Genomic DNA, 14,557 nt, shown 5'->3' on the forward strand with positions numbered 1-14,557 from the left:
TACCTCTATTCTGGACCTGAACACTAGGGGGCTATATGGTCCTTCCCAGTGATGGGGAATAGGCAGCTGCTGTAGAGAGAGCTATTGCCCATCACTGGTGAGGACCAGGTCCTTCTGGAGGATGAGGTTTATCCCAATCACTGTGGTGGGCTAGATGCTACCTCTATTCTGGAGCTGAACACTAGGGGGCTAAATGGTCCTTCTGGAGGATGAAGTTTAGCCTAATCACTGTGGTGGGCTAGACGCTACCTCTATTCTGGAGCTGAACACTAGGGGGCTATATGGTCTTTCCCAGTGATGGGGAATAGGCAGCTGCTGTAGAGAGAGCTATTGCCCATCACTGTTGAGGACCAGGTCCTTCTGGAGGATGAGGTTTATCCCAATCACTGTGGTGGGCTAGATGCTACCTCTATTCTGGACCTGAACACTAGGGGGCTATATGGTCTTTCCCAGTGATGGGGAATAGGCAGCTGCTGTAGAGAGAGCAGCTATTGCCCATCACTGGTGAGGACCAGGTCCTTCTGGAGGATGAGGTTTATCCCAATCACTGTGGTGGGCTAGACGCTACCTCTATTCTGGAGCTGAACACTAGGGGGCTATATGGTCCTTCCCAGTGATGTGTAATAGGCAGCTGCTGTAGAAGGAGCTACTGCCCATCACTGGTGAGGACCAGGTATGTACCATACGGCGCATGGAGTTTAGGCACCACCCAAAGGATAAATGGAAAAGAGGCAGATGAGGGGAGGAGAGCGGAAGTGCTCCGCGCTCTCACCAGTCACCCGCAGCTCCATCCTCTTCTCCACTAGCAGGAATCCAATTACGATGATGCCGGCTGATGTTCCAGAAACCGCGAAGAACAAGGTGTCTCTGCTGGAGGCCGCCCGCAGCCGCTATGAGAGCCTGCAGATCTCCGACGACCTCTTCGGGGACTCTGAGGACAGCAGTGGCAATCCGTTCTACACCACGTCCCCGGATTCATCTGCTGAGGCGAGCTCCTCCGAGGAAGATGATGCTGCAGAAAAGCCAGCAAGCTATCCGCCAGGAGATCGGCCGGACATGGCCGGTGACATGAGGCCTGACATGAGGAGAGATCCAGCCCAAGACGTCGTCCACCCTTGTGACAAGGAGCAGGAAGGTGGACAGGGGACTATGTGTGATGCTGGCTGCCAGAGGACGCCCGGAGACGCCGTGGATGATGAGGATGGCTGGTCCTCCACCCTTCAGCATGTACCCAGCCCTAGATTCAAGGAGACTACTGGTAAGGAACCCCTCATCAGGTGGACACATGCCACTGCCTGGGATGTCTCCTTGTAGGTTGTGCCCGGCCTCCATTGTCTCTTTCTATCTTGTTTACATAATCTGTATCAATCAGGAGAACTATCTCCTTAATAACAGGTGTTGCTCTGAGCTGTCCTAAGGTGTTAGAAGTTCAAAGCCGTGTGAAAAATCTTAGGACTGGGAATTAGGCTACTTTCACATCTGCGTTTTTTGCTGGATCTGTCAGGGGATCAGAAAAAAACGCATCCGGTATATAATACAACCGTCTGCGTCCGTCCTGAACGGATCTGGTAATATCATCTCTAAAATGACCTAGGGTACTTTCACACTTGTGGCAGGACGGATTCGGCAGGCTGGTCTCCCTGTCGGATCCGTCCTTCCGCTGTTTCGCCGGACCGCCACTCCGTCCTGCATGTCCGACTTTTTAGTCCAGCGGCTTTCGCCGTTCTGCGCCGGAGCTCAGCCCCCGTCCCCATTATCGTCAATGGGGACGGAGCGGCGGTCCGGCGAAACAGCGGAAGGACGGATCCGACAGGGAGACCAGCCTGCCGGATCTGTCCTGCCGCAAGTGTGAAAGTAGCCCAAGACGGTCTTTTGTGTCTGAGAAAACAGATCCTGCACCATTGACCTACATTGTGTTTCATGACAGATCCGTCTTGATCGCTTTCCTATGGCGCACAAAAAAACCCCGCTGCTTTCCTCTGGTATTGAGATCCTGTGGGAGAACTCCATATCGGAAAGGAAAACGGAGATGTGAAAGTAGCCTTAAAGGGACACTGACAGGCCCTATAAACATATTTAGTTATTCCTATGCAGTCATAGGTCTATTAAAGTGTATTCCAATGATATAAGAGTACTGCTTGTCCGCATTGTAAACCATGTAAAAACAACTTTATATTCATCTGTCAATCACCTTCCTTTGTGCCCAAGGGGCGTTTTTACTCCTACCTTTGTGCCCAGCCGCGCCCCAACTGTTGCTTCCTAGCGCAGCCCAGCTCATTATTATTCACTGCGCTGGGCGGCTTTTACAGTCCCCGATCCTGCCGAGCCGGCGCAGGCGCAGCAGGAGACGCTGGCATTGAACTCACTTGTACCTTCTGCGCGTGCGCCGGATAACTTGCCCGGCACCCTCACTCGCAGTGCACCTGCGTTCCTTATTCAATGGCAGCGTCTCCTGCTGTGCCGGCTCGGCAGGATCGGGGACTGTAAGAGCCGCCCAGCGCAGTGAATAATAATGAGCTGGGCGGCGCTAGGAAGCGACAGCTGGGCACAAAGGTAGGAGTAAAACCGCCCCTTGGGCATAAAGGAAGGTGATTGACAGATGAATATAAAGTTGTTTTACATGGTTTACAATGCGGACAAGCGGTACTCTTATATCATTGGAATACACTTTAATAGACCTATGACTGCATAGGAATAACTAAATATGTTTATAGGGCCTGTCAGTGTCCCTTTAAAGGGGTTGTCCGGGATTGAGGACTTTGTTCCATTAGTACAAGACAGACATACATGTAACATACATCGATGTCCTACCTTTTCCACATGATTCTGAAGCCCCGTTTTCTGATAGGAAATTCTTTGGCGGAAGTGAACTTATCTTAGACTCTGTGACGTACCTGGTCTCTTGCAGGAGTGCCGACGTCTCTTCTTCGGGCTGCTCAAGGAGCCCGGTGACGTCACTGAACACACTGCCGGGCGGAAGCCTCCACCCGGCAGTGTGTTATTGTAAATAAATAAAAAAAACTTTGCCCTGGGCGATTTAGCACAGGGCAAAGGAGTGCATCCAATGCTCAAGTCAGGGGGTCTGCCTGGGTGAAAATAGAGGCTGAACCAGGACAACCCCTTTAAATGGTTAAATTACTTTGGGCCACCAATCTCCAATACTGCCAACATACAGAGGACGATGTCCCATATAAAATACAGTTGAGCTCAGTCTGGCCTGAACATATCCTGGGCATAGGACTGACATCAAAGTGGGCCACAGTTTGCTGATTTGAATAAGTAAATGTTGTTTGTAAAGGTTAAATATAACGAGGGGCCACTGATTCCACACTGCCAGCATTCAGAGGGTTAAAGGGGTATATCAGATCAGCACCCATTCCTAGCACCAGCTGTCTGAAGAGAATGGGCCGGAGTGGCTGTAAATACACTGCTCTGCCACTGCCATGTTGATAGCGAGCGGGTGAAGACAACGCAGTGCTCACAGGGGCGCTGCATTCCCTCCACACAGCGGATCAGCCGCAGGCTTGACTCCCACCCTGAGGATTCTGGGTATAAAAAAGCTGCTATCAAAGTGAGCACAATTTTTACTGATTTTCAGTAGCTTTGGTGGAGTTTACATCTGTGTTCTTACTTACCTTCTTCTTCTCCACCAGAGGATCAGATAGGCCCCTTTCACACGTTTCCACACGTTTCCACACGGGTGCAATGTGTGAGGTGAACCCATTGCACCTGCACTGACTCCAGACCCATTCACTTCAATGGGGCTGTGCAGATGAGCAGTGATTTTCCCACATCGCTTGTGCGTTGCGTGAAAATCGGAACGCACAAGCAGCCATGTGACGGACCATGTGATGAGCGCAGTGACATCACCAAAGGTCCTTTTCTCCCAGGTCATCAAAGAAGAAGAGAAGCCAGGCAGCGCGAACAAGTGGATAAGGTGAGTTTATTTTTTTAACCCCTCCATCCCTAATTTCTGTATTAACCACTTAAGGACCACAGGTTTATACCCCCCTAGTGACCAGGCCCTTTTTTACAAATCGGCACTCCACAACTTTAGCGGTTTATTGCTCGGTCATGCAACTTACCACCCAAATGAATTTTACCTCCTTTTCTTCTCACTAATGGAGCTTTCATTTGGTGGTATTTTATTGCCGCTGACATTTTTACTTTTTTTGTTATTAATCGAAATTTAACGATTTTTTTGCAAAAAAATGACATTTTTCACTTTCAGCTGTAAAATTTTGCAAAAAAAACGACATCCATATATACATTTTTCGCCAAATTTATTGTTCTACATGTCTTTGATAAAAAAAAAATGTTTGGGCAAAAAAAAAAATGGTTTGGGTAAAAGTTATAGCATTTGCAAACTATGGTACAAAAATGTGAATTTCCGCTTTTTGAAACAGCTCTGACTTTCTGAGCACCTGTCATGTTTCCTGAGGTTCTACAATGCCCAAACAGTAGAAAACCCCCACAAATGACCCCATTTCGGAAAGTAGACACCCTAAGGTATTCGCTGATGGGCATAGTGAGTTCATAGAACTTTTTATTTTTTGTCACAAGTTAGCGGAAAATGATGATGATTTTATTTTTTTTTTTTTTCTTACAAAGTCTCATATTCCACTAACTTGCGACAAAAAATAAAAAATTCTAAAAACTTGCCATGCCCCTCACGGAATACCTTGGGGTGTCTTCTTTCCAAAATGGGGTCACTTGTGGGGTAGTTATACTGCCCTGGCAATTTAGGGGCCCAAATGTGTGAGAAGAACTTTGCAATCAAAATGTGTAAAAAATGACCGGTGAAATCCAAAAGGTGCACTTTGGAATATGTGCCCCTTTGCCCACCTTGGCTGCAAAAAAGTGTCACACATCTGGTATCGCCGTACTCAGGAGAAGTTGGGGAATGTGTTTTGGGGTGTCATTTTACATATACCCATGCTGGGTGAGAAAAATATCTTGGTCAAATGCCAACTTTGTATAAAAAAATGGGAAAAGTTGTCTTTTGCCAAGATATTTCTCTCACCCAGCATGGGTATATGTAAAATGACACCCCAAAACACATTCCCCAACTTCTCCTGAGTACGGCGATACCACATGTGTGACACTTTTTTGCTGCCAAGGTGGGCAAAGGGGCACATATTCCAAAGTGCACCTTTCAGATTTTGCAGGCCATTTTTTACACATTTTGATTGCAAGGTACTTCTCACACATTTGGGCCCCTAAATTGCCAGGGCAGTATAACTACGCCACAAGTGACCCCATTTTGGAAAGAAGACACCCCAAGGTATTCCGTGAGGGGCATGGCGAGTTCCTAGAATTTTTTATTTTTTGTCACAAGTTAGCGGAAAATGATGATTTTTTATTTTTTATCTTTTTTCCTTACAAAGTCTCATATTCCACTAACTTGCGACAAAAAATAAAAAATTCTAGGAACTCGCCATGCCCCTCACGGAATACCTTGGGGTGTCTTCTTTCCAAAATGGGGTCACTTGTGGCGTAGTTATACTGCCCTGGCAATTTAGGGGCCCAAATGTGTGAGAAGTACTTTGCAATCAAAATGTGTAAAAAATGGCCGGTGAAATCCGAAAGGTGCACTTTGGAATATGTGCCCCTTTGCCCACCTTGGCATCAAAAAAGTGTCACACATCTGGTATCGCCGTACTCAGGAGAAGTTGGGGAATGTGTTTTGGGGTATCATTTTACATATACCCATGCTGGGTGAGAGAAATATCTTGGCAAAAGACAACTTTTCCCATTTTTTTATACAAAGTTGGCATTTGACCAAGATATTTTTGTCACCCAGCATGGGTATATGTAAAATGACACCCCAAAACACATTCCCCAACTTCTCCTGAGTACGGCGATACCAGATGTGTCACACTTTTTTGCTGCCAAGGTGGGCAAAGGGGCACATATTCCAAAGTGCACCTTTCGGATTTTGCAGGGCATTTTTTACACATTTTGATTGCAAAGTTCTTCTCACACATTTGGGCCCCTAAATTGCCAGGGCAGTATAACTACGCCACAAGTGACCCCATTTTGGAAAGAAGACACCCCAAGGTATTCCGTGAGGGGCATGGCGAGTTCCTAGAATTTTTTATTTTTTGTCGCAAGTTAGTGGAATATGAGACTTTGTAAGGAAAAAAGAAAAAAAAAGAAAAATCATCATTTTCCGCTAACTTGTGACAAAAAATAAAAAATTCTAGGAACTCGCCGTGCCCCTCACGGAATACCTTGGGGTGTCTTCTTTCCAAAATGGGGTCACTTGTGGTGTAGTTATACTGCCCTGGCAATTTAGGGGCCCAAATGTGTAAGAAGTACCTTGCAATCAAAATCTGTAAAAAATGGCCGGTGAAATCCGAAAGGTGCACTTTGGAATATGTGCCCCTTTGCCCACCTTGGCAGCAAAAAAGTGTCACACATGTGGTATCGCCGTACTCAGGAGAAGTTGGGGAATGTGTTTTGGGGTGTCATTTTACATATACCCATGCTGGGTGAGAGAAATATCTTGGCAAAAGACAACTTTTCCCATTTTTTTATACAAAGTTGGCATTTGACCAAGATATTTTTCTCACCCAGCATGGGTATATGTAAAATGACACCCCAAAACACATTCCCCAACTTCTCCTGAGTACGGCGATACCAGATGTGTGACACTTTTTTGCAGCCTAGATGCGCAAAGGGGCCCAAATTCCTTTTAGGAGGGCATTTTTAGACATTTGGATCCCAGACTTCTTCTCACACTTTCGGGCCCCTAAAAAGCCAGGGCAGTATAAATACCCCACATGTGACCCCACTTTGGAAAGAAGACACCCCAAGGTATTCAATGAGGGGCCTGGCGAGTTCCTAGAATTTTTTTTTTTTTTTGCATAAGTTAGCGGATATTGATTTTTTTTTTGTTTTTTTCCTCACAAAGTCTCACTTTCCGCTAACTTAGGACAAAAATTTCAATCTTTCATGGACTCAATATGCCCCTCACGGAATACCTTGGGGTGTCTTCTTTCCGAAATGGGGTCACATGTGGGGTATTTATACTGCCCTGGCTTTTTAGGGGCCCTAAAGCGTGAGAAGAAGTCTGGAATATAAATGTCTAAAAATGTTTACGCATTTGGATTCCGTGAGGGGTATGGTGCGTCCATGGGAGATTTTATTTTTTGACACAAGTTAGTGGAATATGAGACTTTGTAAGAAAAAACAAAAACAAACAAAAAATTTCCGCTAACTTGTGCCAAAAAAAAGTCTGAATGGAGCCTTACCAGGGGGGGGGGGGGGGGTGATCAATGACAGGGGGGTGATCACCCATATAGACTCCCTGATCACCCCGCTGTCACTGATCACCCCCCCTGTAAGGCTCCATTCAGACATCCGCATGATTTTTTACGGATCCATGGATACATGTATCGGATCCACAGAACGCATGCGGACGTCTGAATGGAGCCTTACAGGGGGGTTATCAATGACAGGGGGTGATCAGGGTAATCAGGGTGATCACCCCCCTGTCACTGATCACCCCCCCTGTAAAGCTCCATTCAGACATCCGCATGATTTTTTACGGATCCATGGATACATGTATCGGATCCACAGAACGCATGCGGACGTCTGAATGGAGCCTTACAGGGGGGTTATCAATGACAGGGGGTGATCAGGGTAATCACCCCCCTGTCACTGATCACCCCCCCTGTAAAGCTCCATTCAGACATCCGCATGATTTTTTACGGATCCATGGATACATGTATCGGATCCACAGAACGCATGCGGACGTCTGAATGGAGCCTTACAGGGGGGTTATCAATGACAGGGGGTGATCAGGGTAATCACCCCCCTGTCACTGATCACCCCCCCTGTAAGGCTCCATTCAGACATCCGCATGTGTTTTGTGGATCCGATCCATGTATCCATGGATCCGTAAAAAATCATGCGGATGTCTGAATGGAGCCTTACAGGGGGGGTGATCAATGACAGGGGGTGATCAGGGAGTGTATATGGGTGATCACCCGCCTGTCATTGATCACCCCCCTGTAAGGCTCCATTCAGACATCCGCATGATTTTTTACGGATCCATGGATACATGGATCGGATCCACAAAACGCATGCGGACGTCTGAATGGAGCCTTACAGGGGGGTTATCAATGACAGGGGGTGATCAGGGTAATCACCCCCCTGTCACTGATCACCCCCCCTGTAAGGCTCCATTCAGACATCCGCATGATTTTTTACGGATCCATGGATACATGTATCGGATCCACAAAACGCATGCGGACGTCTGAATGGAGCCTTACAGGGGGGTTATCAATGACAGGGGGTGATCAGGGTAATCACCCCCCTGTCACTGATCACCCCCCCTGTAAAGCTCCATTCAGACATCCGCATGATTTTTTACGGATCCATGGATACATGTATCGGATCCACAGAACGCATGCGGACGTCTGAATGGAGCCTTACAGGGGGGTTATCAATGACAGGGGGTGATCAGGGTAATCACCCCCCTGTCACTGATCACCCCCCCTGTAAGGCTCCATTCAGACATCCGCATGTGTTTTGTGGATCCGATCCATGTATCCATGGATCCGTAAAAAATCATGCGGATGTCTGAATGGAGCCTTACAGGGGGGGTGATCAATGACAGGGGGTGATCAGGGAGTGTATATGGGTGATCACCCCCCTGTCATTGATCACCCCCCTGTAAGGCTCCATTCAGACATCCGCATGATTTTTTACGGATCCATGGATACATGGATCGGATCCACAAAACGCATGCGGACGTCTGAATGGAGCCTTACAGGGGGGTTATCAATGACAGGGGGTGATCAGGGTAATCACCCCCCTGTCACTGATCACCCCCCCTGTAAGGCTCCATTCAGACATCCGCATGATTTTTTACGGATCCATGGATACATGGATCGGATCCACAAAACGCATGCTGACGTCTGAATGGAGCCTTACAGGGGGGTTATCAATGACAGGGGGTGATCAGGGTAATCAGGGTGATCACCCCCCTGTCACTGATCACCCCCCCTGTAAGGCTCCATTCAGACATCCGCATGATTTTTTACGGATCCATGGATCGGATCCACAAAACGCATGCGGACGTCTGAATGGAGCCTTACAGGGGGGTTATCAATGACAGGGGGGTGATCAGGGAGTGTATATGGGTGATCACCCGCCTGTCATTGATCACCCCCTGTAAGGCTCCATTCAGACGTCCGCATGTGTTTTGCGGATCCGATCCATGTATCCATGGATCCGTAAAAATCATGCGGACGTCTGAATGGAGCCTTACAGGGAAGTGATCAATGACAGGGGGTGATCAGGGAGTGTATATGGGTGATCACCCGCCTGTCATTGATCACCCCCCTGTAAGGCTCCATTCAGACGTCCGTATGCTTTTTGCGGATCCGATCCATGTATCCGTGGATCCGTAAAAATCATACGGACGTCTGAACGGAGCCTGACAGGGGGGGTGATCAATGACAGGGCGGTGATCAATGACAGGGGGGTGATCAGGGAGTTTATATGGGGTGATCAGGGGTTTATAAGGGGTTAATAAGTGACGGGGGGGGGGGGGTGTAGTGTAGTGTTTGGTGCGACTGTACTGACCTACCTGAGTCCTCTGGTGGTCGATCCTAACAAAAGGGACCACCAGAGGACCAGGTAGGAGGTATATTAGACGCTGTTATGAAAACAGCGTCTAATATACCTGTTAGGGGTTAAAAAATTCGGATCTCCAGCCTGCCAGCGAGCGATCGCCGCTGGCATGCTGGAGAGCCACTCGCTTACCTTCCGTTCCTGTGAGCGCGCGCGCCTGTGTGCGCGCGTTCACAGGAAATCTCGGCTCACGCGAGATGACGCCAATCGGCGTTAGTGTGACCTGGCAGCGCCGCAGCATTGACGCCTTTCGGCGTTAGCGAGACGGGAGGAGGTTAAGAATGCTATTATTTTTCTTTATAACCATGTTATAAGGGAAAATAATAAAATCTACAGAACACCTAACCAAAACCCGAACTTCAGTGAAGAAGTCCGGGTTCGGATCTGGGTACCAAACATGCCGATTTTTCTCACCCGCATGCAAAATGCATTAAAGCGCTTTGCACTCGTGTGCATTTTCCCGCAACGCACCCGCATCCTGTCCGACCCTCACACGCGACGCCCATGTGAAAGAGGCCTTAGAAGTTTGGAAGCAAATCTTGAAATATTTTGGAAAATTTCCAAAACCCACTTTTTAAAGGACCTGTTCAGTTCTGAAGTCACTTTGTGGGGCTTACATAATAGAAACAACCCAAAAATGACCCCATTTTAGAAACTACACTTCTCAAGGTATACAAAACTGATTTTACAAACTTTGTTAACCCTTTAGGTGTTCCACAAGATCCATTAATGGGAAAATGGAGATTACATTTCAGAATTTCCCTTTTTTGTCAGATTTTACATTTTAATTCATTTTTTTTCCAGTAGCAAATCAAGGATTAACAGCCGAACTAAACTCAATATTTATTACCCTGATTCTGTGGTTCACAGAAACACCCCACATGTGGTCGTAAACTGATGTAAGAGAACACGGCAGGGCGCAGAAGAAAAGGAACGCCATATGGTTTTTGGAAGGCAGATTTAGCTAAACTGGTTTTTAGATGCCATGTCCCATTTCAAGCCCCCGTGATGCACCCCTGCAGTAGAAACTCAAAAAAGTGACCACATTTTGGAAACTACGTGATAAGGTGACAGTTTTGTTGGTACTTTTTTGGTCTACATATGATTTTTAATTGCTCTATATTAGGCCTGCACAATATATCGCCAAAGCAATCGCAATTAATCGCCATATCGCAATCGCCAATTGGCCGACCCAAAAATGCTGCAATTATATTACCATATTTTTCGCTTTATAAGACAAACTTTTTCCCCCCCAAAAGTGGGGGGAAAATGGCAGTGCGCCTTATAAAGCAATGGTTGACTTTTTACGTGGCTGACACGGATGTATGGCCGGCCGCTATGCTGCACAGCGCGGCCGGCGATGCATCAGTTACAGTGCGGGGAGGGAGGAGGGGCTGGAGGCAAGTCGTTATTTTAATGAACAAATGTTCTTTTATTTATTCTATTTTATTTCTCTGTTCTGTGCAGTGCTACTAAGAAAATGGCAAGTTTTGTATTTTGTACTTTTGCAGTAATGTAAATGTTATTTAATTTAGTAAAAGATGTTTTATTTTTAAAAAACGCTGTGCGTTTCAGCTCTTGAGTTAAGCATAACTACATTTCAGCATTATCAGTAATTTGCGTGCTTTTGCCTTGAAAATCCAAGCAAATAGACCTCTAGCACAATTCCCTTAAAATTTAGCATCGCATCGCATACTGTTATCGCAATTTTTAGGGCCCTAATCGCAATCGCACAAAATTCCCATATCGTGCAGCCCTACTCTATATTACGTTTTTTGTGAGGCAAGGTAACCAAAAAATGGATGTTTTGGCACAGTTTTTAGATTTTCTTTTTAACAACATTCATTTGACAGGTTAGATCATGCTCTATTTTTATAGAGCAGGTTGGTACGGACACAATGATATCAAATATGTCTACTTTCTATGATGTTTGTTTCAGTTTTACATAATAAAGCATTTTTGAAACCAAAAATTTGGTTTTTGTATCTCCATTTTCTGAACGCCCTATTTTTTTTTTTAATTTTCTGCCGATCGTCTTGTGTAGGGGCTCATTTTTTGCAGGAAGAGTTGATGTTTTTATTGGTATGATTTTTGGGTACATATGATTTTTTGATCATTCATTATTACACTTTATTGGACAAGATGACCAAAAAATTGTCTGTTTTGGTGCAGTTTTTATTTATTTTTTACAGCCTTTACCTGAGGGGTTAGGTCATGTGACTGTTTGTTTTTATAGAGCAGATCATTACGGATGTGGCAATACCTAATATGTATACTTTTTCTTATTTCTAAAGTTTTACACAATAATAGCATTTTTGACACTGAAATAATGATATTTTTGTGTATCCATAGTCTGAGAGCCATAGCTTTTTTTTTTGACCAATTATCTTAGGTAAGGACAATTTTTTTTGCGGGATGAGGGAGGTGACGGTTTGATTGGTACTATTTTGGGTGGTATATGCCTTTTTTGATCGCGTTGTGTTGTAATTTTTGTGATGTAAGGTGACAAAAAATAGCTTTTTATTTTTATACCATTTTTATTTTTTTACAGTGTTCACCTGAACATCGGTCTGCCTTCTGACACATCGAGTCCCCGCCACAGCAGCGCGGGGACTCGATGCACTGCCTCAGCCGACACAAACCCCTTCTATGTCGCAATCAGCACGGACCGCGGCATAGAAGGGGTTAAACCGCCAGCATCGGCTTTTACAACGATGCCGGTGGATACAGCAGGGGCCCACTGCAGGGGCTACCAGGGACTGCCGGGCCCCTGCAGTGATCGTGCGCGCACTGCTCCGGTGCTCGTCCGATCACATGACGTACTATTTCGTCAAATTGCGGCAACACAGTGGCTTCCATGACGTAGTAGTGTGTCGTGAAGGGGTTAAAAAATTCTATTTTCTATTATAACCATGTTATAATGGAAAATAATAAAATCTACAGAACACCTAACCCAAACCCGAACTTCAGTGAAGAAGTCTGGGTTCAGGTCTGGGTACCACTTTCAGTTTTTTCTCACGGGCGCGCAAAACGCATTTTACTCGCGCGGTAAAAACTGGACATCGGAATGCGATCGCAGACAAAACTGACTGCAATTGTGTGCCTACTCGCGCTGGTTTCCCGCAATGCACCCTGAACACATCTGGCCCTCACCCGCGACGCCCGTGTAAAGGGCCATAAAGTAACCCTATGAGGACGTGGCAATTTTCTGCATTTTTTTTTTTTGCTCCCTGCCTTTCCAGAGCCATAACTTTTTTTCTTTTAATCATTTCACATGAGGGTTTTTTGTACTTTCTAGGTCACCATTTAATATTGCATACTGTGTAGTGGGAAGTTGGAGGAAAATTCCAAATGGGGTGGAATTGGGATAAAAACACAATTGCAACATACAGGTGAAACTCGGAAAATTAGAATATTGTGCAAAGTTCATTTATTTCAGTAATGCAACCTAAAAGGTGAAACTAACATGTGAGATAACATCATTAAAGCACACCAAGCACACAAGAGACACCCTGTTTGCTGTAATAGGGTCTGTCTTGTTTCCATTGGGGTGTCCAGTGTAATAAATGATTATATATAAATATGCGTATATTAAATATGTTCTATATATTATATTATATACCCTTTAACTGGGTCAGATTTGAAGGTTGGATGTAATAAATGACATGGGTGTATAAAATAAAAAGGTGTATTTTACAGTGGGGAAAATTGATATTACAATTATTACTATTGATACGTATATATGGAGAGATAGTGGAACGGCAAAGAAAAAAATATTATACAGAGGCTTATGCACAACAATAGTTACAATTACTTAAAAGGGTTCGGTTACTGATTGGTGGGGATCTGACATATTCTATTTTTTTTTTTTTTGCGGTACAGACTGAATCTTGCGGATCATGGCCCACAAACTGCGGGCACACGGCCAGTGCCCATGCATTGCGGTCTGCAGCATTGGCACGGGGTGCGGCGCCTGAAGAGTTAATTGCCGCGGATCGTAGCGCCTTGTCATAGAGGTCGGGTGCCGGCCATGTGATTCTGCCGCCGGCACCCGCCTCCTGTATTTGTGTTAAACGTTAGTTATCTTCATTGGTGTCGCAGCGGCCACAGTTCCTCTCCTCCCCCCCCCTCTCCTCAATGGTGGCAGCAGCGGCACAGGGGGGAGAGACTGCTTCCTTCTCTCCTGTGCTGATGAGGGAACATGGAGTGCGCTGAGAGCAGCGAGTCCATGTTCTGTGATACTAGGCTGCGCAGTAGCGCAGCCGAGTATCGGTAAAAGGCAAATCCAGGTATCGAATCCATACCGGTACAATAGTATCGAATGGGCATCAATAATTCGACACCGATACAACCCAAATTTACACACTTTGGGGTCATTTATTAAGACAGGCGTTTACTACCTTCACAGTGAGGTTCTGTGCACAGAGGCTCCTCCTGCTTCCTCAGGCTTATGCATGGAAAGAAGCTGACATCACAGGTCATGTGAAGCTCAGCTAACTAGGAGAACATGGCCATTGTTGATGAAGTGAATTGAAAACCCCTTACATTTGCTTAGTTAGAAACATACAATAAAATTGGAAATCCCCTTTAAGGAATTGAAAAAACGATAGCTTAATAACTGAATCCTTATAAAGTTGATATTTGGCTTTACTGTTGGCCCTGACTATTTTGGCCACAGTATCAAGCAGGCACGAGGGGTTTGGAGGTTCCAAAGTATAAAGATCAGCAGTTATTCCAATATCCAGTTCTTTGGTAGTGACTCTTCTTCCAGTTGTACCTAGGGGCTTTGTTGGACCATTAGCCATCAAAACTTAAAGGGTTTCTGCACTTTCAATTAACTGATGATCTATCCTCTGGATAGATCATCAGCTTCTGATCGGGGGGGTCCGACACCCAGGACCCCCGCCGATCA

The 14,557-nt window shown here is 45.8% G+C and overlaps 1 protein-coding gene across 3 annotated transcripts in view; it reads left to right on the forward strand.

The window, feature by feature from the left end:
* Positions 1-764: 764 nt before the first annotated feature.
* Positions 765-14,557, forward strand: part of PGBD5 (piggyBac transposable element derived 5) — a 135,251-nt gene continuing 121,458 nt past the window's right edge. For all 3 annotated transcript variants that reach the window (XM_044291427.1, XM_044291426.1, XM_044291428.1), the window contains exon 1: positions 765-1,258. In XM_044291427.1, coding sequence (XP_044147362.1) covers positions 823-1,258 — 436 coding nt within the window. In that variant the 5' untranslated portion in view covers positions 765-822. The remainder of the gene's footprint in view (positions 1,259-14,557) is intronic.

This window comes from Bufo gargarizans, chromosome 4, assembly GCF_014858855.1.
Source record: "Bufo gargarizans isolate SCDJY-AF-19 chromosome 4, ASM1485885v1, whole genome shotgun sequence".
NCBI lineage: Eukaryota > Metazoa > Chordata > Amphibia > Anura > Bufonidae > Bufo > Bufo gargarizans.